General features: G+C 41.6%; 1 protein-coding gene and 1 long non-coding RNA gene across 2 annotated transcripts in view; both read left to right on the top strand.

Moving 5' to 3' along the window:
- Positions 1 to 27,678, top strand: part of LOC148595246 (uncharacterized) — a 371,889-nt gene that overhangs the window by 193,633 nt on the left and 150,578 nt on the right. The window lies entirely within an intron of this gene.
- On the top strand, positions 322 to 20,760 carry LOC104572617 (arylsulfatase D). Its single transcript, XM_010219778.2, has 10 exons — positions 322 to 383; positions 1,462 to 1,602; positions 2,570 to 2,691; positions 3,584 to 3,706; positions 5,230 to 5,653; positions 6,729 to 6,865; positions 8,523 to 8,657; positions 12,574 to 12,736; positions 13,678 to 13,799; positions 20,390 to 20,760. The coding sequence occupies exons 1-10, from the start codon at positions 331 to 333 to the stop codon at positions 20,758 to 20,760; spliced, it is 1,791 nt and encodes a 596-aa protein (XP_010218080.2). The 5' UTR covers positions 322 to 330.

The following is a 27,678-nucleotide window of genomic DNA, read 5'->3' as shown; positions in this document are numbered from 1 at the left end:
AAACCTTCCTTTCAGTGATCGCCAGCAGTTTTGGGTGTGCGTGGGAGGGAGGGGGCTGGTAATAATTGCCAACCTTAACATTTGTCTAAGACCTTGGGTTCTTTCCTCCCGGTAGCTACATCTCAGCAGGGCGTTGCGCTCCGGGGCGCAGGAATTGCCTCGTGGAGCCCTCGTGGCTCCATCCCTGTCCAGCATGGCCAGCCGCAGGCACGGGCCGTGTGACTGTGGAATTGCAGGGCAGTTAACAGCTGCCTTCACAGGCAAGGGCACCGCCGCCGCCTGGCTCTGATGGCTCTGCTCCCCTTTCCAGCAGAATTCCTGAAACCAGCCATGCACCTGCTACAGGCAAGAGGAAGCCAGGAGGTTTACCAGGGAAAACAGTGGTAAGAAAGGACATTCATCGCGGGTTTTATGAAGTGTTGTGTATAAGAAAATGTTAAAGTGATTTCTCGTTTTAAAAAGCTTAATGAGAATATAAGAGTAGCTCGTAGGGATATATAACTGATGGCCTTTGAAGTCCACTACCCTATTTTTATAAAACAGGGAGGTTTAGCAGTATTTATAATATATAATATAATGGCTTTAATAGGCATTCCTCACTTTGGGGTATCTGTTAAGCTATCTAACACAATCAAGGAAGCACTTTATTATGAATTACTAATCACCCTCTAGAAACCGTTAATAATAAAATACCATTATGTTTATTCCTCTTGAAGAGCTTCTACACCTAAAAAATATACTAATTTGAAAGGGCAGCATTTCTGTCTGCCAAATCTATGAACTCAGCCTGAACTTTAAAAGCCAGTCAGTAGATATAGTCTAGAATATATGTTTTATTTCAAGTGAAGGTCTTCAAGCTGTCCCTAGCAAGCGTCCTGAGCAGCTAAACTGTGTGCTGACATCTTCTTAGGTTCTTCTGGGAAGATGCCCAAGGTTAAGCCCATTGCTGCAGCCTGCAGTTTGTGGTGGCCGCACGGTTGAAGCGCAGATTTCCAGGCGCTGCGGAGAGCCCGGGGCGCAGCACTGGGGGCATTAACGGGGTAGCCCCCGGGCACCCAAATCAGCTGTGCTGACTCGGGAAGTCTTAGCAGGCGAGTGCTGCGCGACACGCAACAGCTCGGCCCCGGGGCACTTCGGGAACCTTGCAAGTATCCAGCCACGCGTTCTGGCAGAAACATCTGCTGAAATCAATGCAAGTCTCAATAAGGAAATGCACACGAGGAGTTATTTCCTGGGTAAATTAAAAAAAAAAAAAAAAAGACTTCTAGAAAGCTCAGGAACTCTTCCATGTATTCAGGAGCTCCATCTGCCGACAGAATTCGGTAGCTCTTTTCATCTTTTTTGAATCCTCATAACACTTGTGGGGTCCTCATAAACACATTGCTAATAAACACAATGTTTAAGATGTTAGAAAACTTACAAATATTTCTCGTAATGTTACTTTTTTCCTTTTAATTTCAGGAGCTGCCTAAAAATTTGGATACTCTTATGTTTTTTTCCAAGAAGCTTTGTATCAAATGCTTCAAAACCCAATATTTTACTGATATTGGCTGATGATCTGGGTATTGGAGATATAGGTTGCTATGGCAATGATACAATAAGGTAAGGATGTATTCAACAAAATAAATTATCTTGGTGAGTTTTAGTGCAAAACATGCTGACAACACTCAGTACTAGAAAATCCATTATTAATTAATGCCTTTGCAACACAAGATATGCAAATTTTGAATTTAGCATGTAAAAAATAAATGTCCTGTAGTAGTTGGTAATAGAATAATAATTTTACAAGCATGCTTGGTGACTTTTTCAGACTTCCAATTTTCATCTTAGTCAGAACGTCGTAAATGTGCACATGAACTATATTTTTCTGGCATGTTTACTTTATAAATTACACCAACACCAAGGGTTGAACTATCAAATCTTAATCTCAGTCCATCATATCCAACAGCAACTCTGCTAGACATGTGATGAAATGACAGCTCAGTCTATCATATATTTATGGTCACTGCAGTTATCAATCTTTATATAAATAAATTTCAGTAAACACTGTGATTGTGTGCATGCACATGTTGAGTTTGCAAAGAGGAATATAAATATTTGTTCTCATTCGTGGCACAGTAAGTTTTATTTTTGAACTTTAAAAATAACAAAGCTTTTTGTCACAGTGTAAATGGTAATGAGACCACTTTTTTTGGAATGCAAAGTATCCTCAATTTATTCTAACCTACCATCATCTTGCAGATTTTGTTGGCCTGCATACATTACTGCAGGACACTGCAGCAGGATGCTGCTTTTATCATCCGCTGCATGAGCATTTGATACAGAACGGACCTGAATTACCTGCTTTTCCTTTGTAGTTACTAACTAAAACACCTTTATCCATGGAAAATTCATTTCTAAGAAAAATCTATGTGTCTTTAAAAATACGTAGCATAAAGCTTTCCTAGGTGAGTTGTAGAAAGGGAGATTTGTAAATATGGGGATGTCCTTAACAAAACTAGAGGCAATGAGTGAGGCACAATGAACACCTGTATGATGAATTTTCCCAGAGACATGATTTTCTGTTTAGGACCCCTAACATTGACAGCCTGGCGAAGGAGGGAGTGAAGCTCACGCATCACCTTGCTGCAGCTGCTGTGTGCACGCCGAGCAGGGCAGCCTTCCTCACGGGCAGGTACCCCGTCAGATCAGGTGCGACTCCCGCTGAGGCTTCGCTGCACTTTGTCCATTGCTATTACAAATACCCTTAGATGAACTTTCTAAAGATTAGTTAATCTGAGGTTTTCACACCTCAGGGACAAGCAAGGATGACTAGATTTATTGGTTGTTTTCTGTGAGAAAAGCCTGACATTAAATACATTTAATGTAGCCATAGAGCAACACAGAGATAGATGACTCTACGGGAAGGTAGAAACATGGCAAGAAGGTAATTGTACAAGCACAGTATATACTGTGGTGGTAGGATTATGTTAAGCAAAGAAAAGCATGGTATTCTGAATATCTTGACAAACACAGTGGAATCTGTCAGACTGTGGAACAGCTGTCAACAAGGATGTTTTAAAACAGATTTACTCCAGCCATTCGAAACCATATTAGAAACCTACAGCCAGTCACTTTTTCAGTAGTCATCAGGGTAGCTCTTCTGGCATGATCCTGACTTGCTAAGGAGTTAGATTTACGGATAATGTAATCTTGAACTGTAAATTTAGGATGTATGTACTGGCTCTTTAAACTTGCTGTTCTATGTAAAACTTCTCATGCTTTTTACAACATATTTCGATAGACCTTTGCTTTTAAGGACAGAGCAGCTTTTAAGGACCTCAGTTGTCTAAACACAGGCATCTTAGTTCTGTTTTAGACACCCTAGACTATGTGAGATATCTGCATTGGGCTAGCAGATACGACAAAAGACTTAGAGGAGACAACTTCTAATGCCAATCAGAATAACCTAGGGTATATAAAATGACTTATAAAAAAGCACTAGACTTAGGAAGCCGAATCCCCTGATTTCATCCATTAGAAAGAATAATCCAAACAAAGATAAAACAGCTTGAATTATTTGTTTGCTGTTTGTCCTCTCTAGGGATGGCACCCAGCACTGAACGGCGTGTTCTCTTTTGGAGTGGGTGTTCTGGTGGGCTCCCGACAAATGAAACCACTTTTGCCAGAATACTGCACCAGCAAGGTTATTCGACAGCACTCGTAGGTATGAGACATAGCAATTTGCCACCTTTTCATTGCTTGTTATTCAGATCAGGCTCTTTCCAAAATCAGTTTTCTTTGTCGATATGTCTAGGATTAACTAACTTGAATTTCTTGTCTGCACAAGTTTCAAAAACAACAAGGTTTCCAGAATCCCATCCAACCCCGCCGTGTCTTGGCAGCATATGTGATAAATCCAAAATGAAGACATACGGAATACACAGACGTACACTGCTAGTATAAAAATGCAATGGGGAAAAAAAAGAAAAAAAGACTTATTTGCTCAGTACAGACTGCTTCAAGAAAGAAGAAAACACAGAGATACTACCTGATCTATTAAAGCCGAAAAAGTATGCCAGCTACCAGACACTATAGTGGTCTTATTTGCTTCTGATAGCTGGATTTTCTGTACTTCTGCATCCTGCTTATTATTACAGTTAAGACTCTAAAAGACCTTCCATTATCTCCAAAAAGCGACTCAGCTAGGCGAGACAAAAAAGCTGAAGGAGTCCCATTCACTGCCATGGATTTGAGATCAGAACCCATACCTGAGAAAGAAAATTTGTGCTAACTCTCTGCTAATTTTGCCTGAATAGCAATTAAAGGATGTGTCTTTCAGGCGCCTCTCATTTTTAAACTCCATGTTGTCAAAGGAGTTAGGTACTTAATTATAATTACTGTGAATTTCACCCTCTGCTGGGGTCCCTTGCAATGAGGTGTAATTTAGTTCTTAAATTATGGATTAAAGTGAGTCTTAGTGATGCTCTGGCTTCACAAAAGCCTATGCAAAGGGGAGAACTTGCCCTAGCTCATGACAGTCTGGTTTAGCTGATGCTGTAAAATAAATCCACATACGCGAGCATGGATGTGGCTAGCAGTCCTCAGAAGTTACTTGTCTGGCTAATAGCCCCCTAAGCCCATGGTTCCAGACTGTACTTTGGTGTCAGGATAATTACATTGCTTTATAGTATGATTTAATTAAGGTTCATTATCAGTATATGACTTGATCACTCCAGTTTTATTGGCTAATTAGAATGGCCTAGTTTTGCTACTTATTTTAAAATAAATATAGAGGTATAAAGCCAATGCGTACACTCTCTTGCTGAAATTTCGTCCTCAATATGAAGGCTGCTTTGAACCGGTGTGTAAATTAGATAATATTTTTGTGCTTAGCTGCTTCTTTTGGCACATAGTATTCCCCTTCTTTCTCCCCTCCTATCCCATCACCATTAATGGAAGACTAGGTCATCATATTAAAATAAAAAACACCAAATATCACAAGCATATTTGTTCCCCTTCAGGAAAGCCTCCAAGCTGGGACATTACCCTATGAGGAGTTTCTTTTTAAATTGAGACGGGTGAGAGAAGCCAGCTGTAGTGGTCAGACAATATCAGCACGTGTGATTGCTACCTGTGAGCCTGTTGCCACTTGCCACCCGCTCCTTCCACAGTGGGAAGCCTGTTACAGTTGCAGGAGCACCCAGCAGGAAAGCCTTTACATCTAGTGTCTTTCTTTCATATTTTCAGGGAAGTGGCATCTTGGTGTGAACTGTGAATCCCGCTACGATCACTGCCACCATCCATTAAATCATGGCTTTGATTATTTTTATGGCATGCCTTCTACCCTGTTGAATGAGTGCCAAGGCACGGAGGAGCCCGAGCTGGCCAAGTCTTTGCAAGATACCTACTGGCTACACACACAGATAATCGTCCTTGCAGTGCTTACGCTTCTGATTGGAAAACTCACCAACTTATTCTCAGTAAAATGGAAAATAATCATATGCCTGTCCATCTGTGGTTTCCTGTATTTCATTTCCTGGTTCTCCAGCTATGGATTCACCAAGTACTGGAACTGTATCCTGATGAGAAACCACGAGATCACTGAACAACCCATGAAGCTAGAAAAAATCACTTCTAATCTGCTCAAGGAGGCAATTTCATTTATTGAAAGGTAAACGACAAAAATCATACTAGTTTTTCATAATTTTTAAGCAATATTGCTGTGTCATACAGCAGTAGGGTGGCAAATGGTGAGCTAGCCACCCACCGTGTTGGCCAGCATCTGTTTGCTGTTTTCACGTGTCCCTCTAGCTGTCAGCATCCAACCACTGCCTTCTGTCTCACGTGCAGTTTGTCAGCAACTCAGGAAAGGGAAGACGATTTTGGTGTCTTCAGGACTCCTTTACCTAACACAAAAGGGTCCTGGCCAAGGACTGGGCCTTCTGCCAGTAGGCACACAAAAATAATCTTGGCTTGATGGATGAACTGTCACATGAAGTGTTGCTCTTTAATATTTTACAAACAGGAGAGTGATACTGAGTTTTGTTCTGTCTTGCCTATTTTCCAGATACATCCTCCCTTTACACAAACATTAATAACATCAACTAGAGTTAAACTAAGTATTTAATTCTCAGTTCAAATTTGTGTCAGATCTGGGCATATCTCAGTTAGGGATTATATGGCATTTCTGTAAGACTTTGTTTCTTATGTAAAATTGAATGTTGGAGAAAAATCTCTTTTCTGTAAAACTTTGAATAGAGATAATTTCAGGTGTCCTGCGATGTCCTGCCCAGCTTCAAGCTGCCATCCTTGAAAGGGTATGTTTCCCTTGTAGGTCCAGTGTTACATCTGCCAGTGCCATGAGGATGTGTCAGACGTTTAGCGACACCCATGTTTAGGTTTAAGCAAATGAATCCTCTTCTCCTTGTCCCTGACAACATAACAGCCTTTTGGCTAAGGACTTCCAAATTTAACATTTAATTCTACACGTGTCCAGTTTAGAACCAGAAAAAATGTATATATTAATTTGGTCTCAACAGAGAACCCAAGTCTTTAAGGTTAATTTTAATTCCCTCTTTCTTCCAAACTCTGAAAAAAATGCAAAGATGGTGAAATCTGAAAATTTTCTTTTATATACAGCTACTGATCATGACTATGTCACTGCTGTCATTTTGAGGAATTTTCTATGATGTGTTTTGAGTAACAGCTTGCAGAGAAATGACTACTATTATTTTCTTTAATTTCAGAAACAAGCATAGACCGTTTCTTCTCTTTGTTTCCCTTTTACATGTTCACACTCCTCTTGTTACCACAGAGAAGTTTTTGGGAAGAAGCAAACATGGCTTATATGGAGATAATGTTGAGGAGATGGACTGGATGGTGGGTGAGTGGCCTTCTCTGGTAAAATTCTTCCTTTATTTGAATATGGAAAAGAGATTAAAGAGATGGTTACAGAAGTCCCTATTTATATTTGATAAAAATCAGTGAACTTGCCGTGGATATACAGCCAGCTCCAAAGATGGCCATTCCATTGCCATCTTTCTTATTTCTTAAAATGAATTGCAGCTTGTTCTTGTGAGGGTTGTTCTCGCTTTCTCTTTTTCAATTAACACAATTCTGTGCTGCATTTTGATAAATTCAGAACAGTGATAAATGCAGTCAAATAACCCAGAATGTGCTTTACCATACTATTAATTGATGTTTGGCATTTCCCCAGCATTTCTGTTAAAAAACATTACCATCATCTAGTTTCAAAAGTTACACCTGGTGTTGCTAATGACTTTACATTAGGCATTGGTTTGTTATTCTTTTTATCAAAGGATAACTTCAGCAGCAGAAAACAAAACTCTGGACTCCTCTCTCAGAGCTAAAAATTCAAACTAAAAGGCTGTAGAATTTCACTTAGTAAGTGAATTAGGTTTAAAAACTTATTTGCCCTTGGAGCCTGGATGTAGACCTGAGCCTTAATTTGTGGTTAGGAAGGAGATAGCTGTTATTTATTGCATTACAAATAGTAAATGAATGACCTGCAACCTAAACATCCACCGCCCAAGATTCTGAAGTACTACTATGTTCTGAACTACTTCTTTCTCCAATACTATGTTTAAAAGAAATGTATCTTGTGAGCAGCCCAATTGCTTGTGATGGACAGCTGGAGAACCCCTGCCACATCTAACCCTAGCAGAGATGTCTTCCTAAGTTTTGGGCGCCAATCAAATTTAGGCTCAAGATGCTCAGAGCAGGGGAGCCAAAGTGCAAGGGCATAAGAAATGGGTAGGCTGAACAGGCTAGATGCTAGTGAGGACAGAAATTTCAGCAATCCCACAGCTACATTCAGGGATCTGTTTCAGAAGCTGGGTGCCTAAGTTCAATTCAAATTCTTTCTTGGGGCAGGTGTCTATTTTTGGGTATTGGTACTAAGTAACTTGACTAAGGAGACACAGGAAGTGTGTAGAGCAGAACATATTAGGCCAATGACCTGATCACCAGCTCATGTTTTTCCCTTGTGCACTTCAGATTTTGCTGTGCCCGCTCTTCCTCACAAGCTGCTCCTAGTGAAGATACTTTTATGCACTGGGTGGTGATGGAGAGCACTGATGGAGAAATCATACTCTGTATAAAGAGTGTGCTGCTAGTGCTAGTGCTGTTTAGTTCGTGGTGAGAACAGAGATGGCAGCCTTCTACAATTCAGGATCTAGACAGCACTATTATTTGTAATTTAAGCACTTCTGAGATGCTTGGGACTACACAATGGAGACAGCTCTGAGAATTGACAGCATAAAGACGACAGGGCCAAGCGTTATGAATAAAGGATCATTAAGTCAGCTTATTTCTAGCTGATTTTAGTTTGTGTTTTTGGTCTTTTAGACTGCACAAGCAATTTGGATCACCTTTAGGTGCTTTCCATTGGGTCCTTATTATTCCCACAATGCATAATTTTTCTCTGTATTGTTCATATCAGAAGAATGGGACCGTCTGTCTATATCTTCTCATTCAAGTCAATGGAAAGACTATCTTACAGTGTTCTACTGTGTCTTTAGGAAGGCTTCTGGATGTTATCAGCAAAAAAGGCTTGAAGAATACCACATTCATTTATTTTGCATCTGATCATGGAGGAGCCTTGGAGGCTCGCAGTGGAAATTCCCAGCTAGGTGGATGGAATGGGATCTATAAAGGTAAGTCCCTTAAAAATAAACTGATATAAAGTATGTCCAGAGAGGCTGTATTCACAAAGCTATATGCTGGCATTACAATCTTCTATTGTGTGGCTAGACCAAGGCTAGACCAGGCAAGACCAAGCTACTCCTGACAGGAGTATTATCTAATTCTTGTAGACTTCCAGTAATTCCCCAACTATATCGCTCTTTATTGTCTATGCTGCTAGAGTATTTTTCCTATATTTAGCCCAGATCTCCTTAAACTGCAGCAAATCTTGCCCTATCCATCGGTCCTGCAGATAACAGATTCTTTTCTCCATGCAATACTTTGTTGTTTCAAGGGGAGTCATTTCTTTCCACACTGGTACTTTCCCTTCTCCTTCATTTTTCTTTAGACTCCAGTGCATGTGTAATGCTTTCTAGCCCAACATTGTTTACAAATACAGTAAGCAGGCTATTTATTCCACAAGCCAAGACTTGAAAATGTAGTATCAGATCCAAGATTGAAGTTTTACTTCACCATTTGGAGTCTTACTTCAAACATCCTTCTCTTTTCATAGTGGAGAATTATTTTTGTCACCACCGGCAGTGATTATAGTCACTGATAACTATTTCCTTGATAAAGTTTTTAAGTTTCCCTATCAATCACACAGATGTTTCATCTAGGCTGTTTCTATAATTTGCTTATGAGTATATTGAAAGTTATATGAAAATGAAGATCTCTGACAGCTCTCTTCCCCTCCCTCCATACGATATGCTGCTTTAACATAGTTACAATCAGTGATTATGTTACTTGACATGCTTTGTTACTCATGTTTATTTCTTTCCAGGTGCTTAAAAATAATAGTGTTATTCATAGCAGAATTTATTCAAGGAGTCTTTTATTCTGTCTTTTTTTTTTCCAAGATAGACATAATTGCTTGCCTTTCTCTAATCTAATACTCTAGGCATCCTGCATAACTTTTCAAACATAACCTCTAACCAATCTTCAATCAGCTAATGCTATAAATGCTGCAAATATTCATCAGGTTTAGGCCATTTGAAAACATCTGCTTCATTCTGTATTATGTTTTATTATACCATTTTGCCCTTAGTCAAGGCTGACATCTTACCCAAAAGCCAATAGTGTTGACTTTGCTGGTTATCTGGTAACAGTTCATCTTTATATCAAAGGCTTGTGCGGAAATATCATTAAACATTTCTGCTTTCTTTCCTGTCTCTGCTTCCCCACTGAATAGAACTAGACATTCTGCATTCTTCCTCATGTTAATTTTCAATTCTGTTTCCCATCACTAGTTGCCTCTCATTTTAGGGCCTTTGATTGGGGCATTTTTCTCCAAAAAAAAACAGTCCCCTAGAAGTTCTAACCTGTTAGTTGTTCAGCTTTGTTGAAGTCTGCCTTCCTGAATTTTCACTGTTTTAATTTTGTTGTTTTCTTCCTTGCTGTCTTTAGCTTTTACTGGTTTCTGTCAACCACGTTGACATTCTCTGTGAATTCTCTCACCATTAAGTGGTTTAGCTCTCTTCTGCTGGCATTCTATACCTTCTTTGTCACGTATTAGGAAATTAAGCTGATCTGGTCTTCCTCATGGAAGAACAAGGAAGAGACACCACCAAAGCTGGTCAGCATCTATCGCTTTGCTCTATCCTCTTTGGATGAACTCCTTTCACCCTTCTCTGTACTTTACTGCACACAGTGAATTCAGGGAGTGCTACTTTCACATGAAAGTGTGCAGCAACACATCACAGGCTGGAGACCAAACCCATGCAATTTTTTATTGCTCCTCATTTGATGAGATTCCTGAAGCTTGACCGAGATCCTCATAATCTATCCCTTTACCTGCCCAGGCTCATGAGAAAACCCTCCAGACTCCCATGCCCAGCATAGCCACCATGATATCTCAGGCAGCTTGGCACTTAATGCCACAATGAAGCCTGAGATGATAGGTAAGTTCCCACCATTTATTTCCCTACAGGAGAAGATTCAGATGTTTTGACGATGCTCAGCATCAAAAGGCTGCTTGTCTGCCTAGGGCTGCTACTTGATGAGCCGCACAAGCAATGTTTGGCACAGCTTAGAATTCCCTGGATCTCACTCACTAACGGTTCTAAATGTCAAATTAACCTTCAGTTCCAGCAATGAAGTTTCCAGACAAGAAAGACCAAAAAGGCTATTAGGTTCATTTGTACAGCTCAGGTTCTAGGGGTATTCACTTCTACTATCCTACAAGTATAACAGTAACAGGAGAGTCCAGATAAGCGAGTTTGATTAGATTATTTCAGTATGACAGGGATATGGTGAAATTATGCCTGCTTAGAAAGAGAGAAATCAAGGAGATATAATACCAGCTTAGAAATAAATAACAGTAAGGCATTCCCATTTATCCTGTCACAGCAGCAGAACACTGTTCTCCTCAAACAGAATTACCAGTCTAAACTAAAAGGCAATGAGCTGAAAATTGATTATATAAAAATAGTTTAATTCCTAAATATCCATAGAACTCACAGCTGTAAGAATCACTCACTGTTAACAGTCAATAAAAATAAACAAAAATGATAAGCCATGCATATGGGTAATGAGAACATTTACTACAAGATAACACCCACGAGACAGTAACCTTTATCATACATAGTACAAAGGTCATTGCCCAAGTGGTCGGGCTGGCTTTATAATCCACCTTGCCACCCTGTCAGCCTTTTACAGCAAGGCCTGGAAACCTTACCTCTCAGCCATAAACTGCCTCCTCTGTAGCAAACACCTGCATTGTCTAGCAGAGCTAACAAGGTCAGTTTAACCTACTGTGCAAGGCTATTTGCTCAATAAACTAGCTTCAAGTTTTGCTTGCCATTTTCCCTACAATGCTTTTCAGCAATGACTTTGCTTCTCTGCCCCGACCGGAGGAGCAACAAGGTAGAGTAAGGGTTATGGAGGTATCATATCTTCATGTTCTGCAGTTCTTGTTTTCAAACTGGACCCTTAACTTTAAAGACAGAGTTCTGTCTTTAAACCACATAGCTGCATTAATATGATCATCCTTGACATTAGGATTATATATACTTACAATAAACGAATGATTCTCATTCTAAAATAATATTCAAAACAATGAATATTCAAGCTGTAAGACAGCCAGTGTGGGCTGGGCTGAATTTAGGAGAAGATCAGAGGAATGCAAAGGAAACCAAGAAAGAAAGACTATTGGATTATCTCAAAATTATGAAGAAACTGAATTGGAAGGTCTTCATCGCTGCAAACTATTCAACGAGCTTTCTCATTTACTTCATGCGTTCTGCTCTCCTTGTTTTTGAATTACCTCAGAGCATTCCTGGGATTATAAACTCCTGGAGGTCCATTAAACATTATCCTAAACTTCTTCACTGCACTCCAGGCCTGCAAATCATTTGTAATGTCCCTGCTACCTCTAATTTTGAACTCCCTCACAGTCAGGCTTGCCATGTTAAGCCTGTCTTCCCAGGAGTCCCAGGTAGGAATGCCGTGTCGTCCATTGACACTGAGTCAGATTTGCTTTTTGTTAATAACAGACCTTTTTTTTTTTTTTTTTTTTCTTTTTCGTGTTCTTAGGCAATAGAGAGATTACTCTCATACATGACATAAAATTGTACAGGTCAGAAAGTCTTCTGATGCATCAGAGGGTGCTGTTGTGCCAGAAGTGCTGCTTAATGATGAGCTGCCACATGTATCACAGAAGAAAGCAGCGTAAAGAGACCAATAATACTGATTCGTAAAGAACTGAGTTTGCACTGTGGTCATTCTATTCCTTGCTCTCCAGGATTTAGTGTGTTTTCATTAGAAGTACTGGAATATGCTGAAAGGCTTAAAACCCTTTATGAGGCAATTACTGTGTGTCTATAATATCTTTCATTTTTAGCTCTCTTTTAGTATTTCTCTTTCTGTTATTTTCCCCTCTCGTAACAGGTGGAAAAGGAATGGGAGGCTGGGAAGGAGGGATCCGTGTGCCAGGAATAATTAGATGGCCAGGAGTTTTGCCTGCAGACATAGCTATCGATGAACCTACAAGCCTTATGGACATTTTCCCAACAGTGATTCAGCTGGCTGGAGGGGCAGTGCCTCAGGACAGGTGCAAAAGTTACTTCATAAACCATATTTGCTCCACTTTCTTGATTTAGCGAGAATACCATGCAGCCTAACATCCACAGGTCAATTTTTGCTTGTTTCTAAACCAGATAGTTCTCTAGCTTCCTTTCTACTTGGCTTTCCCCATCTTGTATGGAAAAGGTTAAGGAAAACAATGTGTTTTTAAAGGTGTCATTTATCCAGAGACAGCTTTCTAATCACTGATATCATTGGATGACTGGATCTTTAGGATGGAATCATTTCCATGTCCATCCTTTTTTTAAGAACTTTTTATTTTATTTTCCTTGGAAAATCCACAGAGATTCACAAGGCTGTTGGATCTTGTTAAATAGGTCATGTCCTTTCTAAGACAAGGAAGTTGGGCATAGGGAAGGGCCAAAACACGACCTGCCTTTGGACCTCTGTAGGGGAGAAGTAGGTTCCTTGCTAGCAAGCAATTTTGAGCATCTGTTAGACTCCTCTAATGAACAAGTGAGAGAAAGGGCCTGTTTGAGTTATGAACAAAAAGCACAAAAGTCCCTGTGTTGTGTAATTAAGCTGCAGGTAATCACTAAGTAAGTGGAATAATTTTTATAAGGCCTGAGCTCAAAGAGCTGTCCGTGATTTCAGGGAGACAAGTTTGAAAGGGTGAACCTTGCCTTCTCTGTGGTTATCACATATTTACTCCCAGGAAAATTACAGTAATGATAACTTATCTCTCCAGGATGTGCATACTGCTGTAAATGCACAAACTGCTAGCACTACTAATCGCTTGTCTCCACCCATCCGCACAATTAAAAGTCGCAGAGTAAATTAGCTAAATAGCAGCTTGTAAATGGCGCTTGAAATCCGAATGCCGCACACGTGGAGGGCGAATACTGCTCACACTCCAACTGCAAACTGAAATTCTTAAAACAGTTGAGTGACTTCCATTCTCTCCACCAGGGTCATTGATGGACGCTCCTTGCTGCCTTTACTGCAAGGCACAGCTCAGCACTCGGAGCACGAGTTCATGTTTCACTACTGTGGTGTGTTTTTGCATGCAGTGCGCTGGCACCAAAAGGACAGTGAGTATAAACATTGTCTTTCCTGCACATCAGAGGGCATGATGTAATGGCCTCTAACTTCCAACAGAGCAACAGTTAAAAAGATGTACATTTGGGGTAAGTTCATAGCCTCAATGTCTTAGCTCTTCTGCAAGATGCAGAAGGGCTGGGGTTTTAGCTAGCCTGCTTTGCCTGAGATGAAGGATTTCACTTTATGGGTAGCATGGAGAAGATTCATATTGTTGTAGTGTATCTATTGTTCTTGCTGTGAAAGTATTTGGTATCAGTTTTAGGGTATGACTAGAAAAAAAAAGGAACAGCACAGAGAGGGTTTTTATTTTAAGCAGAGGTGTATTTTCAACGGTCCCATATTATTTTTGAGTTTTTCAGCTGTGGAATTAGGCAAGCTGACAGCAGCTATAATACTTTGGTTTGCTTTGAACCAGCACTTTCTGCTAATCCTGAATTTTTGCTGATGTTGGTGATGAAGGTGTTCCATTAAGGTAGATTTGAGAATGAGCTAGTGACTCGTAGCTGTGTCCTAATTCCTACCCCATCATGAAGGAAGGTATGGCATGTATATGACAAAACACAAGTGTCTGCAGCTAAACACATTGCTCTATAGATACTGGAAGGAAATAGATGTTTATAGGATGTGATTCACCACTTCCTAATGAAGACATCAGTCACCCCTAAAAGTGCCTGAATCTCTCTTCTGGCTGTGAAGGAAGCTGAGGCTGACCAGATCAGATACAAAAATCTTCCTTGTATGAACTTAATTGAGATGAATTGTCCCTTCTGTGATGGAATGATGTGAGAATATGATTAAAGATGACGAATTAGTGGTGAGGCTGCATTCAGCTGTTTTTCATTCTGCGCAACTGGAGATATGCAGAAGCTGATGAGATTAGGCTATGCCTATCCATCTTCCCATCCTTTAGAGGCTTGAATGAGCCTCTGTAATTTCTATTTTGCTTTGCTTTTCCTGTCTGTGAAGTGAGAGAAGAAATACTGAGTTACCGCAATTAAATAACAGTTACAAAATCATAGGGCATTCTGCCATCTCCAGCTGTTCAGATTTAGCTGTTGTGACACTGACACTAAGTTGTCTGTTTGGAGTACTGCACATGCTGACCTTCTGTGAGATCATCTTAGGCAGCTCAGTGTGGAATCCCTCTTATGTCAAAGTGTTAATTGAGGGAGCTTTCTCATACCACTTGCTGCTTCTTTACGATACTTTCTGATAACCCTGATTAATATTTTCAAGCAAGAATTTACTTGTTTTTCAAATACCTGTTGGATACTGAAGACCACAAAACCTATTTCTACTTCAAAATATTTCAAAACAGATTTCTCTGTTCGCCTACATTCATGCATGCACTCAAATATTTGAAAAGCTCTCCACCATTGTTCTGTCCTTCATGATGGCATATAAATACATGCCAAGGTTGCAACACCAAACTTTTACTCACACAGCCACCTTAACCTTGGGGGCCAGCACCCAAGTCTTGGAAGCACAGGTGGAGTCTGGTCAGCACACACGTTGCTCCTGAGCAGAAAGTCCATGAGCTTTGCCAGGGGAGGGCTGGCAGATATTCCCACTATTTTATAAAACGTGGATAAAAGAGATCCTTGCAACTGCTCCTCCTCTGTCTATTAGCTCAGTGGCCAGGTCTTTGTACTCCTGCAGCCTGCACATGTGTATCTTCTTTGGGTCACACAGCATGTCTGGTGTTAGCACGGGAGTTGGGCAGAGCTACTCACAGGATGGGTGCTCAGCAGAGCCATCACAGCTAAGCAGTCTTGCTTAGCTTGTTGGGCCTTTGCATGGCCCCAACAACATGGCAGTTGGGCATGGAAGGCAGTGATTCCAATGAGGAACTGCATTTGAAGAGCAAAACACTAAAACTTTAGCCATCCTTAGGCATTAGTCACCGCAGGAGTCAAGGGTTCAATCCAGTCCTCTGCATAAGGAGATACAAAATATTCATCGCCTCTAATACACAATGCCTAAATTACTAGGCTATATTACTATTCCTCTGGTGGAAAGTAGGCCTTTCCAGCAATTATAAACTCAGACTCATTGAGCAAATGCCAAAAGTTAACAATTCCTACAGTCAATTCCATTTTGTAGTCCCTTCCCGCCTTGTCTGACAGGACTTAATTCCTATGCAGTCCCTTAGCCAGGTAAAACACAGGAGGAGGAGGAACAGGTCTGAAGCTCTGATTTTTGACTGCCCGGGCCGCCGCCGCCCGCGCTCGCCTCACGCGGCCGCCGTGGAGCGCAGCGGGCACGGGGAGGCGCCGCCAGGGGGCAGCGTGGCGCCGCCAACGGCCGCCGCCAACCGCCCTAACGGCCGCCGCCAACCGCCCTAACGGCCGCCTTGCTCACTCTGCAGGAGGCGGCGGTGCGGCGCGAGCCAGACGTTCGGTGGATATGTCAGATTTTAACCGAAATAAGTAAAGTTGCCGGGGTCTTCGGGTCCGCTTAAAATCCTCGATTTTCAAGCTCCAGCTTTGAAGTTTCTAGGTTTTAAACCAAAGGACAGCAAATTTGTAAGGGAGCTGAGAAAGCTTCCTGTGGAGCGCAGCTCTGCAGAAATCCCAGTTACTGTTTTAAATGTCCATCTATCCCTGTAGACACTGTCTCTCTGCATGTGTGGAGAAAGAAACAAAAAACTACAGTCCAACCCTGGGAGCTGTTAGGGGGATGTGAGAGACTGAGGTTCAGCTATTACAACACAGCTCCAAGCTGGTCCCACTCCACAATGCCAGGAGCTTGAGACTTCCTCACATCTAGCTCCAAGTGAGCTTGTTTGTGTTACCTAAAATACAACAGGAATTGGAAAGTCAAATCTCCTGTAGTGATAAATCCATCACTGTTCTCAGAAATATCTCTTCATTTTTTATATATATAAATATATATGTGCTAGTATAGGAAGAGAGGTGTGCACACATTGAAACACAGGAATTTCCACATGAACATAAGGAAAAATGTCCTCACTGTGAGGGTAACAGAGCACTGGCACACGTTGCCCAGAGGGGCTGTGGAGTCTCCTTCATTGGAGATCTTCAAAAGCTGTTTGGACAGGGCCCTGGGCAACATGCGTGGGTGACCCTGCTTGGCAGAGGGTTTGGAGCAGATGATCTCCAGAGGTCTCATCAGCCTCAACCGTTCTGTGGTACATACTTGCCTAACTGAGTAAGGTTTCTGTTTCTGCGGCCAGAGAGGCTCAAGCAGAACCTTGACTCCTGGCATGAGTTCCTGTTGCAGGAGTTCATGCAGCCATCACACAGACCGCTGCACACTGCATATTGAAGCAGTAGAGGTGGCCAGGGCTCTTCAGGTTGAAGAAATGCTGTTCTTCCCTCCCTGCCCTTCACCTTTTCACTCTTGCTCCCTAGACTATGTAAGGCTTGTGTACATTATAATTTTAGTTTGGATCAGGAGTGTGCTTTTAAAATAAAGCCCTCCTGCTCATACCCCCTTGCTTCTTTGGTTTGCATTGCGGAAGGGTCGTGGAGATCATGACCTTAGTTTCTTTTGGATGAAACTAAACTGTAAAAGAAGTTATAGGATCATATCTGATGTGCTCTAGCCATACAGGTGTGTCCCGTATATGGGACCAAACTAGAGTAAATCCACAGTGACATTCCCCCCAGAAGTATAGAATGGATCAAGCCATCTTGCTGTACAGATCAGTTCCTAATATACCACTCACTCATGCAGACTTAGATACAGAGTGAAGAGATGTGGGGGGCAGGATAGTGCCTGTGTTCCTATGAAACTGTGAGCACAGCTACACTTCAGAGGCTTTTACAATTTTCCTATTAAAAGACAACTGCTGGGGTGGGGGTTGAAAAGAAAACACTAGAGTTGTTCTACATATTTATTACAAATCATAATTCCCCTAATGGAATATGCACTCAGTCAAATAGGCAGGCAGCAAAACAAATCAACCTTCCTAATGCAAGCTACAATGAAAAATACATAATCTATCTTATGATACCCGTATCTTGTATAAACATCAGCTGTTAAATTAAATTAAAATCAGCCTCTCAGTGTGTGGTTAAGTGAAAGATTGGCTAATCAAATGTTACTGTTTGGCTAAACTTTCAGCCTAGACTGAAAGTCTCACCCTTTGTTCTCACTGTCTGTTGCTTTCTACTGGTCAGGCACACTTTTCAGAGGCTGTTTTAGTCTCCTCAGAGTTGTGTTCATTTAAAAGTATATCACATCCACATTACATATTTACTATCTGTGCCTGTCTGTCTGTTGCCATTGTGTGTTGGTGCCATCCTGGCAGGACTCATCAATTAAGCCCTCCACTGAAGCCAGAGGAATCCTTTGTCTTTATGTTAAAGAGGCCTTTCCTCTACTACAACACAAAAAGGCTTATTAGTGACAGTCTGTTTCTTTCTGCTTGTTAAATTGATTGATTGCTACCAGATGGGCTTGAGAGATGTTTGGATTGAAGCAGCAGGTTTTCTTTCCTTTGGACATATTACATTAACATGTTGCCCTAAAACTCGCACACATCCTTCAAATTCTGTCAGAGCTAATTCCGTTCAAGTTTCATACCCTCCCTTTGCATCTTGGAGATTTGGAGATGACTGAAACCCTGCTGGTTCCATCAGTGCTGATATCTACCGCCTTTTTTTTTTTTTTTTTCTCCAATCTCTCTTAAGCCCAGTTGTCTACTCCGTTCACCGACATGGGGTAATTACAAATGGCCTCACTCTATCCTTGAGTATGAACTAACAAGGGCCTAGCTGTCTCCCACTCTGCAACTGCAGTAATTATTTGCAGCTGTGAATAGTGCAAAATGTTGCAAAATCAGAATAACTCTCCCCAGATACTCACTTCTCTGAATTGCTACGTAGTGGATAGAATATGAGGAACTTAGCACAACTGTTACAAGAAAATACTATTTTCCCATGACATTTTTTTTCCCTTCTGAATGCTGATCTTAGGAATTCCTGGATTAAGCTAGAGATAGAAAGGTATTTGCCCACCTCATTTGTCTATTAAATAATCCTCCTGGCTGTACTGCTCTACTACCTATGGCAGAGTAGAGCCACCTAAGCAGAAACATACGTATGACTCACAGGATACTTTTTGTAACTCTCTCACAAGTGCCTGTGTTACACGATCAACAGAGATGAAACCTTGATCTCGTGCTAGGGAAGCCTGCTGTGATAGAGGATGACAAATGCGTGGTAAATCACACGACCTTTAGTGGCAACGCAGAGAAAGGTTGAGGCAGAAGGATGTGGAGCACATCCCAGACAGTGGCAAAGCACACACCCAAACAGAACTAGGAATACCTATTCATAGGAATGTGCGAGTTTATTTTTGAAAATTAAAAAAAAAAAAAAAAAAAAGAAAAAACAGGATGCAGAAGGTGAATTCTGTAAAAGAAAGAGACACACGCAACACTATGCAAAAATAGTTCATAGCTCCACAGGAACCACAGAAGCATAGCTTAGCAGCAAGTGGGAGGCAGTGAGTGGAAATAAATAGATAGCAAATCAGCCTGCCATTGGAGATTTTAAAAGATTATCTGAGCTTCAGAGTTTTGGGTTTCTCTCTACATTTTGGAAGTTTTGTTAATTTTATTTATTAATAAAATATGCCCTGCTGCAGTTACACGACACATAAGAATAAAGCTGCAGACTCCTGGTCACAGAGAACACTCGGGACACAACAGAAGGACAGACAGGTCAGCAGATTCCATTGAAACAAACAGAAAACGCTACGTAGGCCGAACAAAAATCTCAGCTCTTTGCTCTCAGTGTGTTACAGAAATGGCTCCTCAGGGCAACTTCCCCTTTCCTCTTTCAACCCTAATTGCTGCCTTCTCGGTGGACACATTTTCTGCCTCATCTTGGAATAAGTTCAGCGCAGTTCTTTCTAACCAAATAGTGCGGAATGGAGAGGGAAGGAAGGGAAGGAAAAGCTCCTGCTGAACTGCATTCCAATTTAGTCCTAGTGCCTTGTCATTTTTCACCAGCCACCAGGCATTTGGAAACCCACTGTGTCTATGCAGCAGCTTGCTCAAACACAAGATGAAAAGCTGCAGTCTAGCAGTGCTCATCATGTTAATGTACAAACTGTACTCCAGATTTCATTGGCTCTATGGTTTACAATTAATGCTCTGTTTCAAAGCATGCTACCTGAGCGTGGAAATAAGTGGTGATCAGCTCCTGCCCAAGTGCTCTTCTTTTCTCAGGTGTACAGAGCCAAGAGAAGAACCTACAAATCAGGGGAGATATCCTCCATTTTTCCACCCAGGAGGGGCATCACCAGGCGGGTTCCAAATGGGCACCAGAGAGGACCAGAGACTCAGAATATGACACCTAGTACCCAGATAGTGTAGATGGCCCTGTAACTACCCAAAGCCTGGCTAGGCCTGGGCCCTACGACCCATTCTGAATCCCTGTCCTTTTGCCATCTCCCAAAGAGGCCCTTCTCCCAAAGGCAGCAACCACTGCATACACTTGCCCTAGGAACAGCAAAGTAGACATAACTTAAAATACAAAGCAATCTTTTAGGGATCTTCCCTGACTCCTAATGCCACTAAGCTGATAAAATGTGCTTCTTTTGCCAGCTGGCACTGTATGGAAAGCTCATTACACTACTCCTGTATTCCAACCAAAGGACTCTGGAGCCTGTTTCAGAAGAGGGATCTGCCCATGTTTCGGGGATGGTACAACCCACCACAACCCACCTTTGCTGTTTGATCTCTCACAAGACCCTTCGGAGGCCAATCCTCTACCAGCTGACGGCGAGCCCCTGTTTGGCACCGTAATAAGGAGAATGGGGAAAGCCGCCGAAGAGCATCGTAAGACGCTGACTGCCGTCCCACAGCAGCTGTCTCCCCACAACAACGTGTGGAAGCCATGGCTGCAGCCCTGCTGTGGCACCTTCCCATCCTGCTGGTGTGACGAAGAAAGCGGCGGCGCAGAGGATATACTTTAACATCGAAATCAAGGAAGGGCTAGCTCAGAAATAAATAGTTTTCACATTCAAATGACTCCAATCTAAATACAGAAATGTGTTTGAAATTACACTGGAATAAATGAAAGGGACATTTCTGATGCCTTTTGCTCAGCCTTTTCAATAAGCCTGTAGTTAAAAAGACAAATACCTCTCCAGTGCATTCTGCCTGAGGGTCATCTGTATAGTCTGTCCCTCAAGTGCATCATTCTGCACTAAGAGCCGGGACAGTGAACAAGAATTCCTCTCCTTGCTGAGTTTGAATTCCAGTAAATCATTGGATAGCAGATCAGACCTCAAGGTCAATTTATATAGGCGATATGTTTTAAAGGCAACAAGTCTGAGCCTAGGAGGTGATGACACTTCAGATTGTTTCTTTTTACTATAAAAACTGTCATGTATAATGACATTTTTCCATTTGTCCATTTAATTTGGAAACGTATCAAAATACAGCCTCCAAGACATAAATATTGACTAGACGTGGACACCTAGTAATTTACAACAATCTTTTGCCTCATCTATCCACTTCCATATGTGCCTCCTCTACATTTAGTTTCAGAGTAAGGATTCCCAGTAAAATTGAACTGACAAATATGTTTAAAAATTGGGTTACTAAAATTAAAATCTGAAGGTCAGTACCTGAGTGTGTAGCTATTCCAAAAGTGTTAAACCACAGAAATTACTACTGACATACATTTTCCATATTGACTTGAGTCCTCTCACTTGCAGGAGGGCAGAAAATCTAGGCAGATACGACCAGCCGCCTTGGTAAGATTGCTCCTGAGTCTCACAATAAGTGAGATCATTTCAAGAAACTGCAAGTCCCACTTCAGTGATAACATGCCTGCTACACACACAGAAAAAAAAGGGTACATTGTTTTGGAAAACAGCAGTTTGGTTTCACGTGTTAAAAAGAAAATCACTGCACACACTAATCCTTTTATTGTTTTGGTCATACTCTACAACCCACACAAGTGTCAGCAATCTGTGCAGTCATTAGGGAAAGATAGGGAATTAAGATACCTAATCCCTTCTTGCTGCCTTCAGGTTAAACTAAATTCATCTTGCTGTATGTAATCCTAACCATGTCCTTGCAGAGATTCTGTGTCTAATCCCATTTTTAAGCAGAGGTTGCTGTATTTTTTGATTCCAAACAGTGAATGGTGTGCCAGAAACTTGGATTCAAGTTTCGAAGAAGCTGTTCTTTCCAAACGGTGGCTGTTCACTCCTACCACATAACTAAGGGTCACCAGAAGGGCAGCAGGGGAAGGCAGGAGCAGCACAGCAGAGGCATTAGGTGACTTGTTTCCTTGAACAGTAATTTTAAGCAAGCTCCCAATTTACACGCCATATTTGCTATGTCACTTCTCACACCATGTTATCTTGTTCTGAACAGCATAGTTTGTCACCATGACGTAGCACCAAATACAAGTCTCCCAAAACCTCAATGGACACTTGCTTATTTCCTGTACTACCTTTCCTCTGACTAAAAGGCCACCATGCAAATTCTGTGGAAATTATTCCACATAAAGCAAAAGGCTAACATGACAACCAATACAACAGATTAATGTCAAACTTGACAGAAATCTCTAAAAATGCCTTTTTTTTTCCTCCTCACCTGACAGCATTTAAATCTACCACAACATTGCTAAGACTTTGTCAGAAGATGAGACATTTTCTGTGGCTGACGGAGTTTGTAACCAGGACAGCTGCATTTCACTGGTTTCACACAGCAAGGAAGCAGCATGAAAGCATCCAAGCACAGATCCAAACTCCTGGGCTCCTTGGACTGGGAAGCTCAGCACACAAGCAAAAACTCCAAACTCCCTTTGAGCAGGGCGAGTGTTTCCCATCCCTGGTGGAAGCTGGGCGGAGAGCAAGCAACACGCACAGGGCGCACGGGAGGGCTCACGCCAAGTCCCAGCGCACGAGGCTGCCCTCCGGGACACCAGAACTGCAGGAGTGTCCAGATGCAACATGAGGCCCATGGGACATGGGAAGGGCACCTGGGCGCCAAGGGCTTAGCTGCCTAAATAGATTTGAAAGGAAAGTGTCACCCTGTAAAAAAGCAAACGTTAAGCATTTCTGTAACACCTCATTCCCGTGAAAGGCAAGTCTGTTCAGCGGCCCAGAGGCAGTTGCTAAGGCCCCACGTGGGTGTACAGGCTGTCTCGTGACATCCAGGTACAGATGATTTCTCCTTGGCTGGCACCTGCAGAAAGGCGCGTGGGTTGGGGGCTGCAGGACCTGGCTGTGACGTGCAGTGACTGCCACTTGTCAAATCCCTGCTAGAGGCCTCAGCTGGATATCCAGGAAGGGGCTGTCCATGTAGAGGGACACGAAGGGCTCTGGCTTTCATGGAGAGGAAACCAGCAGCTGACCAGGAGAGTGAAGTGATGGGAACCCCCAAATAGGGCAATTTCATTGCAAAACATAACGCCCTCTCCCCCAAAAAACAAACCCAAGCAAACTACTAGGAATATTTTCAGTCCTAAATTCTACTCACCAGCTAAAGCTGGTGTTTTTTTTAATTGAATTTTTGAATTCACACGATTTTTAGCTTTTGAGGAGACAGTGGCATGCAGGAAAAGCAACTGAACTGCTTTGCCTAAGCTGCAAATCCCTGCCATGGGTGGTTGCTGATCTCCTCCTCTTCAGGCACGTTACCCACAGCCTGTTCTGCAGTGCCAGGGATGGTGATTGTCTGGGAATGCCCATTTCCCATAAGCTAGGTGAATCTCACTCTGTGCTTTAGAGTTGTCCTGGGTGCACCCTTCTGCATAAAGTAAAAAACACATAAAAAGCTATTACAAAAATCACCTGCATTTGAACAACAGAAGAAAACCCCTGTCACATTGTTTTCCTTGGCTTCCTTGAGAAATCATCTGTAACAAGCTTTTCCAAAAAAAATACGAAGATAAAAAGCTAAATGATACACTTCCTCCCTCTTTTTTCCTCACGCCTTGTTTCTCCCCTTTGTGAGCAAAACTGACCACCACAAAAAATGCTCTGGCAAGAAAGCGTGAGGCAACTGACGGATCCCTAAGCCAGTTTTAACCATAGGTGAATGTGCCCACACATAGTTAAACGGCCACAGCATAAAGAGGAAAGCAACACCCTCCAACAAATGAAGTTTGCTTCTGTTGAAAGAGCTGTGGCTGAATTGTGCAAGCGTTTGACATTCGTGTCTGAGGAAGCTGATGCCCAGCTGAAGGCTTTGATCATTATTAAATGACATTTAGCAGCTGAGCATGACACTGACTCAACGAGGCAACACGTCCCTCAGCTCTTTTCTGGGACCCGGTGGAACGCCTGTGCACAGACCACAACATCCCGTCTTTTGGGCAAACAAAATAGTTATGTAACAGATAAAAGATACGAGAAAAGTAGTTGGAGCTCAAAATTTATCCAGCCCGATTTTTCTTGGGGATTGACAGCATTTACACAGCTGCTTTCCCACCCCCAAAAAAGGGGGAGCTGGGAAGGTCTCCTTTATTACTTGGCAGTTTGAGGAAGTAAAATCAAAAGCTTTAGCTCAAAGGCAGGCTGGAAGCTTATACACAGACACATGCATATACGTGAACAAATTTGTAAACTGATTCAGTAAGTTGAACTGAATAAAACTGGATTTTAAAAAATATATTTAGTATAATGGTACTTTAGAACATTTCTTTTAAACAAATTTATTTTAAAAACTAGTTTCTTGCTGCTTTACTATATTGTAATTTTTTTCTGTATATCTCCCACCTCCCATATTCATAATATGCCACTGTGTGTCTTTCTGCAATTAGCTTTTATATATACTTTTTAAAAAATTATATATCGTAGATTTTTTTTAAATCAGTTTTGCTGTATTTATGATATGCTGTTGCTATGACCTATTGAAAGTTTACTCCAAGACAGAGGATATTGCTCAAGTGTCACCTTTTCTTAACTTTCTTAACTTTTCAGCACTGAAAACTTATTTATGAGCCAGCCATATTAGGGTGTCCATATTAGGACAATATTTAACCGAAAACATTTTGCAGTCAATTAAAATGTAGAGTATTTCAATTACTATTAATTGACCAATATTTTTTTATGATATTTAATAATTATTTCTGTGCCTTTTATTTCACTTATAGAGCTGATTAATAAAAATTGAAAAATCCCACAACAATAAAAAAATTGTGACAATAGGGAACAAACATATAAATCATTATCTTTAATAACCAGAGCTAAATACTCTCACACAAAGGTGAAATTATTAGAGATGTAAGTTAGAAAAACAGACTTATCTTATTATCAAAGTCGTAGGAACTGAAACAGTTTAGCTTAGCAAACAAGTTCAGACGCATTAAGGAACAAGCAGACATGGTGCAGACTTGTTTCTGTAGACCAAGCATACATTTTCAGAATCATGAAAATGTATAAATTCCCAGCACAAAAGTCAGTGTAGAAAAATAATTGAACTTTTTTTTTCTTTCAAATCCCAGCCATGCAAAAGTAATTAATATGTGCTGACTAAACCGGAGAGACAAAGAAAACTCTTCTGCTTTCCCAGAACATCCGACTGCAAAGGCCATCACATGACACCAGGCAGCAAGCAAAGAGATACTCAAAGAACAGGAGTCGTCTTTTCCTATAGACTAGGAAATTGCACTAACCCACTCGTCTAAAATTGTAAAGAATTTTCTTTGTGGCACACCCACACTATCTCCTGTTTATACACAAGCAGCACCCCACAAAATGTGCTATTGCAAATAAAATTACCCTCTACGTAGCTGGAAGTAACTCTCTTAAGAACATGACAGAAGAAGGGAGAATGAGGTTTCCATTGAAACACCACCTCTTTAAACACAAGAAAAGTCAGAAGTCTGCCCCACATACACGAGCAGCTCGGGGTTTGGCCTTTCAGAATCCTTCTGGTTTTCTCATATTGCCAGGGCTTAAGCAGTGGCAAAACACATTCCTGCACACAACTGGGTTTGCCATATGGGTCTGTGATACTCATTCTGCCCCTGCAGCCTTCTGTCCCACAGCCCCTGACAGCGCAGGGACAAGGGCACGGCTCCACAGGACCTTCCAGCCTTGTGCGTGGGGGAGCTGCACCTCTGAAATTTCTTACCTTTACGCTAAGAATACCTGGGACTACACCATAACTTAATGGGGAAGAAATCCTCATTGAAGTTGTCCTTGAAAGCAATTTCTGGCTTCACAGCAGCATGCTGCCCAAAATACCCTCCCCAAAGCAGCTTGTGGCCCCCAGATGACTCCGAACGAGGTCTGCCGGAACCAAGCACTGCTGCCCAAAGCCCTGCACTTGCAGCGCGGGATTTGTTTGAAAGGATTCCTCCTTCTCACTATCCGGTGACACCGGTGTTGTGCTGGAATCCCCTGGGAGACCATGCTTAGCTATTTCAATGGACTTCTTTACGCAAAGACCTACTGCACACAAACTTGCTTGGGTCTTGAAACTACTGCTACACTTTTCCATAAACCAAACCAACGAATGCCATTCCAATTCAAAATATCTTCTAAAGCTTATAATTATGAATGTTTGTAGCAATAATTTTAACTCATACCTTTTAATTCTGCTCAGCTGGCAGTGCTATTGTCACAAATGCATTTTGGTAAAACTGGAAAGTAACCAGCCAATCAAGAATGCTACTCCCTGGCAAAACAAAACAAAATCGGTCACCCTGCATCATCTGATGGGCACGTTACTTTATATGTCCTTTCCATTTCTCCTTTATTTACATGACTTCAAGGAAATAAAATAGTTCCAGACCTATATATGAGCACAAATAACTTTGGTTAAATCATTAATCTTACTGTACTCCTTTGCAAAACACTTCACATTTCACACACAATATCATTTCACATCTTGGTACTTTCAAGCATATTCCATGACTGCTCCTTTCACTTAAGTATTTCACAACAGCACGTCTATTCTAAACCTTCCAATTAATGATCTCAAGTCAGCAATTTTCTCTCTTAATCTAATTAACATGCCCAGTTAAAACCAGTAATTAGCATAAAAAGTACAGCTGCATGAAGCATTAGTTCACACTGTTGACTGAAGAACAGTCTTTAAGCTGTTTGCGTTATATTAACAACAGTTCTTACGAAAACTAAGAATTTTTCCAGAAGTGCACAAATGATTTCAGTAAGAGACACGGGTATTTGGCTCAGATCCACTGCCACATGCACATGAGGACGCTGCAGCTGTGCAGTGCAGTCTCTGCATAGGGCTGCGTGTGTCTTACAAACACGGGAGGGGGATGCTCTGCTTCCCAGAGAAAGTGAATTATCAAGGGTCCATTTATGATCAGTGGACAACATGAGATGAATCATCTGCTGGACCTTTCTTAAAGCATTTTTTTTCCACTTGTTTTTTAATTTTGCTGAGGTTGGACAAATCTAAACACCCAAATGCACAGACCAATCCCCCATAAATATAATTAATATAATGGAGACTCATCTGTAGATTTTTCTTGAACTACACTCACCAACATACTAGTTCCCAACCAGAGTGGTTCTTCAGAAGATCTCTTCAAGGGCCTCTTTACCAAGGGCCTGCAAGTACCAACTGTGCCTGCAGTCGCACTCCACCTGCCTGCAACACGGTGCCACTCTGCTAAATGAGAGGAGCCCCCTTATGCCCTGCAGTCTGGAGCACTGTAAACAAACACACAGCACCAGAAGGTTTCCACCACAGTGACAGCATTTCTTCCTCCGACTATGCCACTCTGAACATGCAACTAGAACTAACGTATACAAAACCAACAACATCCTGCAGCAATAATGTAACAGGTTGACATACACTACCTATTTTAAGAATTTTAGACCACTCTTAATTGTCCTGGTGCCTGATCAGCTTCCATATGAAACAGGGAGAAGGTCCACTAGTGATCACAG

Source organism: Tinamus guttatus, unplaced genomic scaffold (assembly GCF_059628265.1).
Source record: "Tinamus guttatus ecotype Peru unplaced genomic scaffold, ASM5962826v1 Tinamus_guttatus_pri_ptg000134l, whole genome shotgun sequence".
In the NCBI taxonomy this organism is placed as follows: Eukaryota; Metazoa; Chordata; class Aves; order Tinamiformes; family Tinamidae; genus Tinamus; species Tinamus guttatus.
The sequence above is the reverse complement of the archived record's forward strand: the minus strand, read 5'-3'. Positions and strand labels throughout refer to the sequence as shown.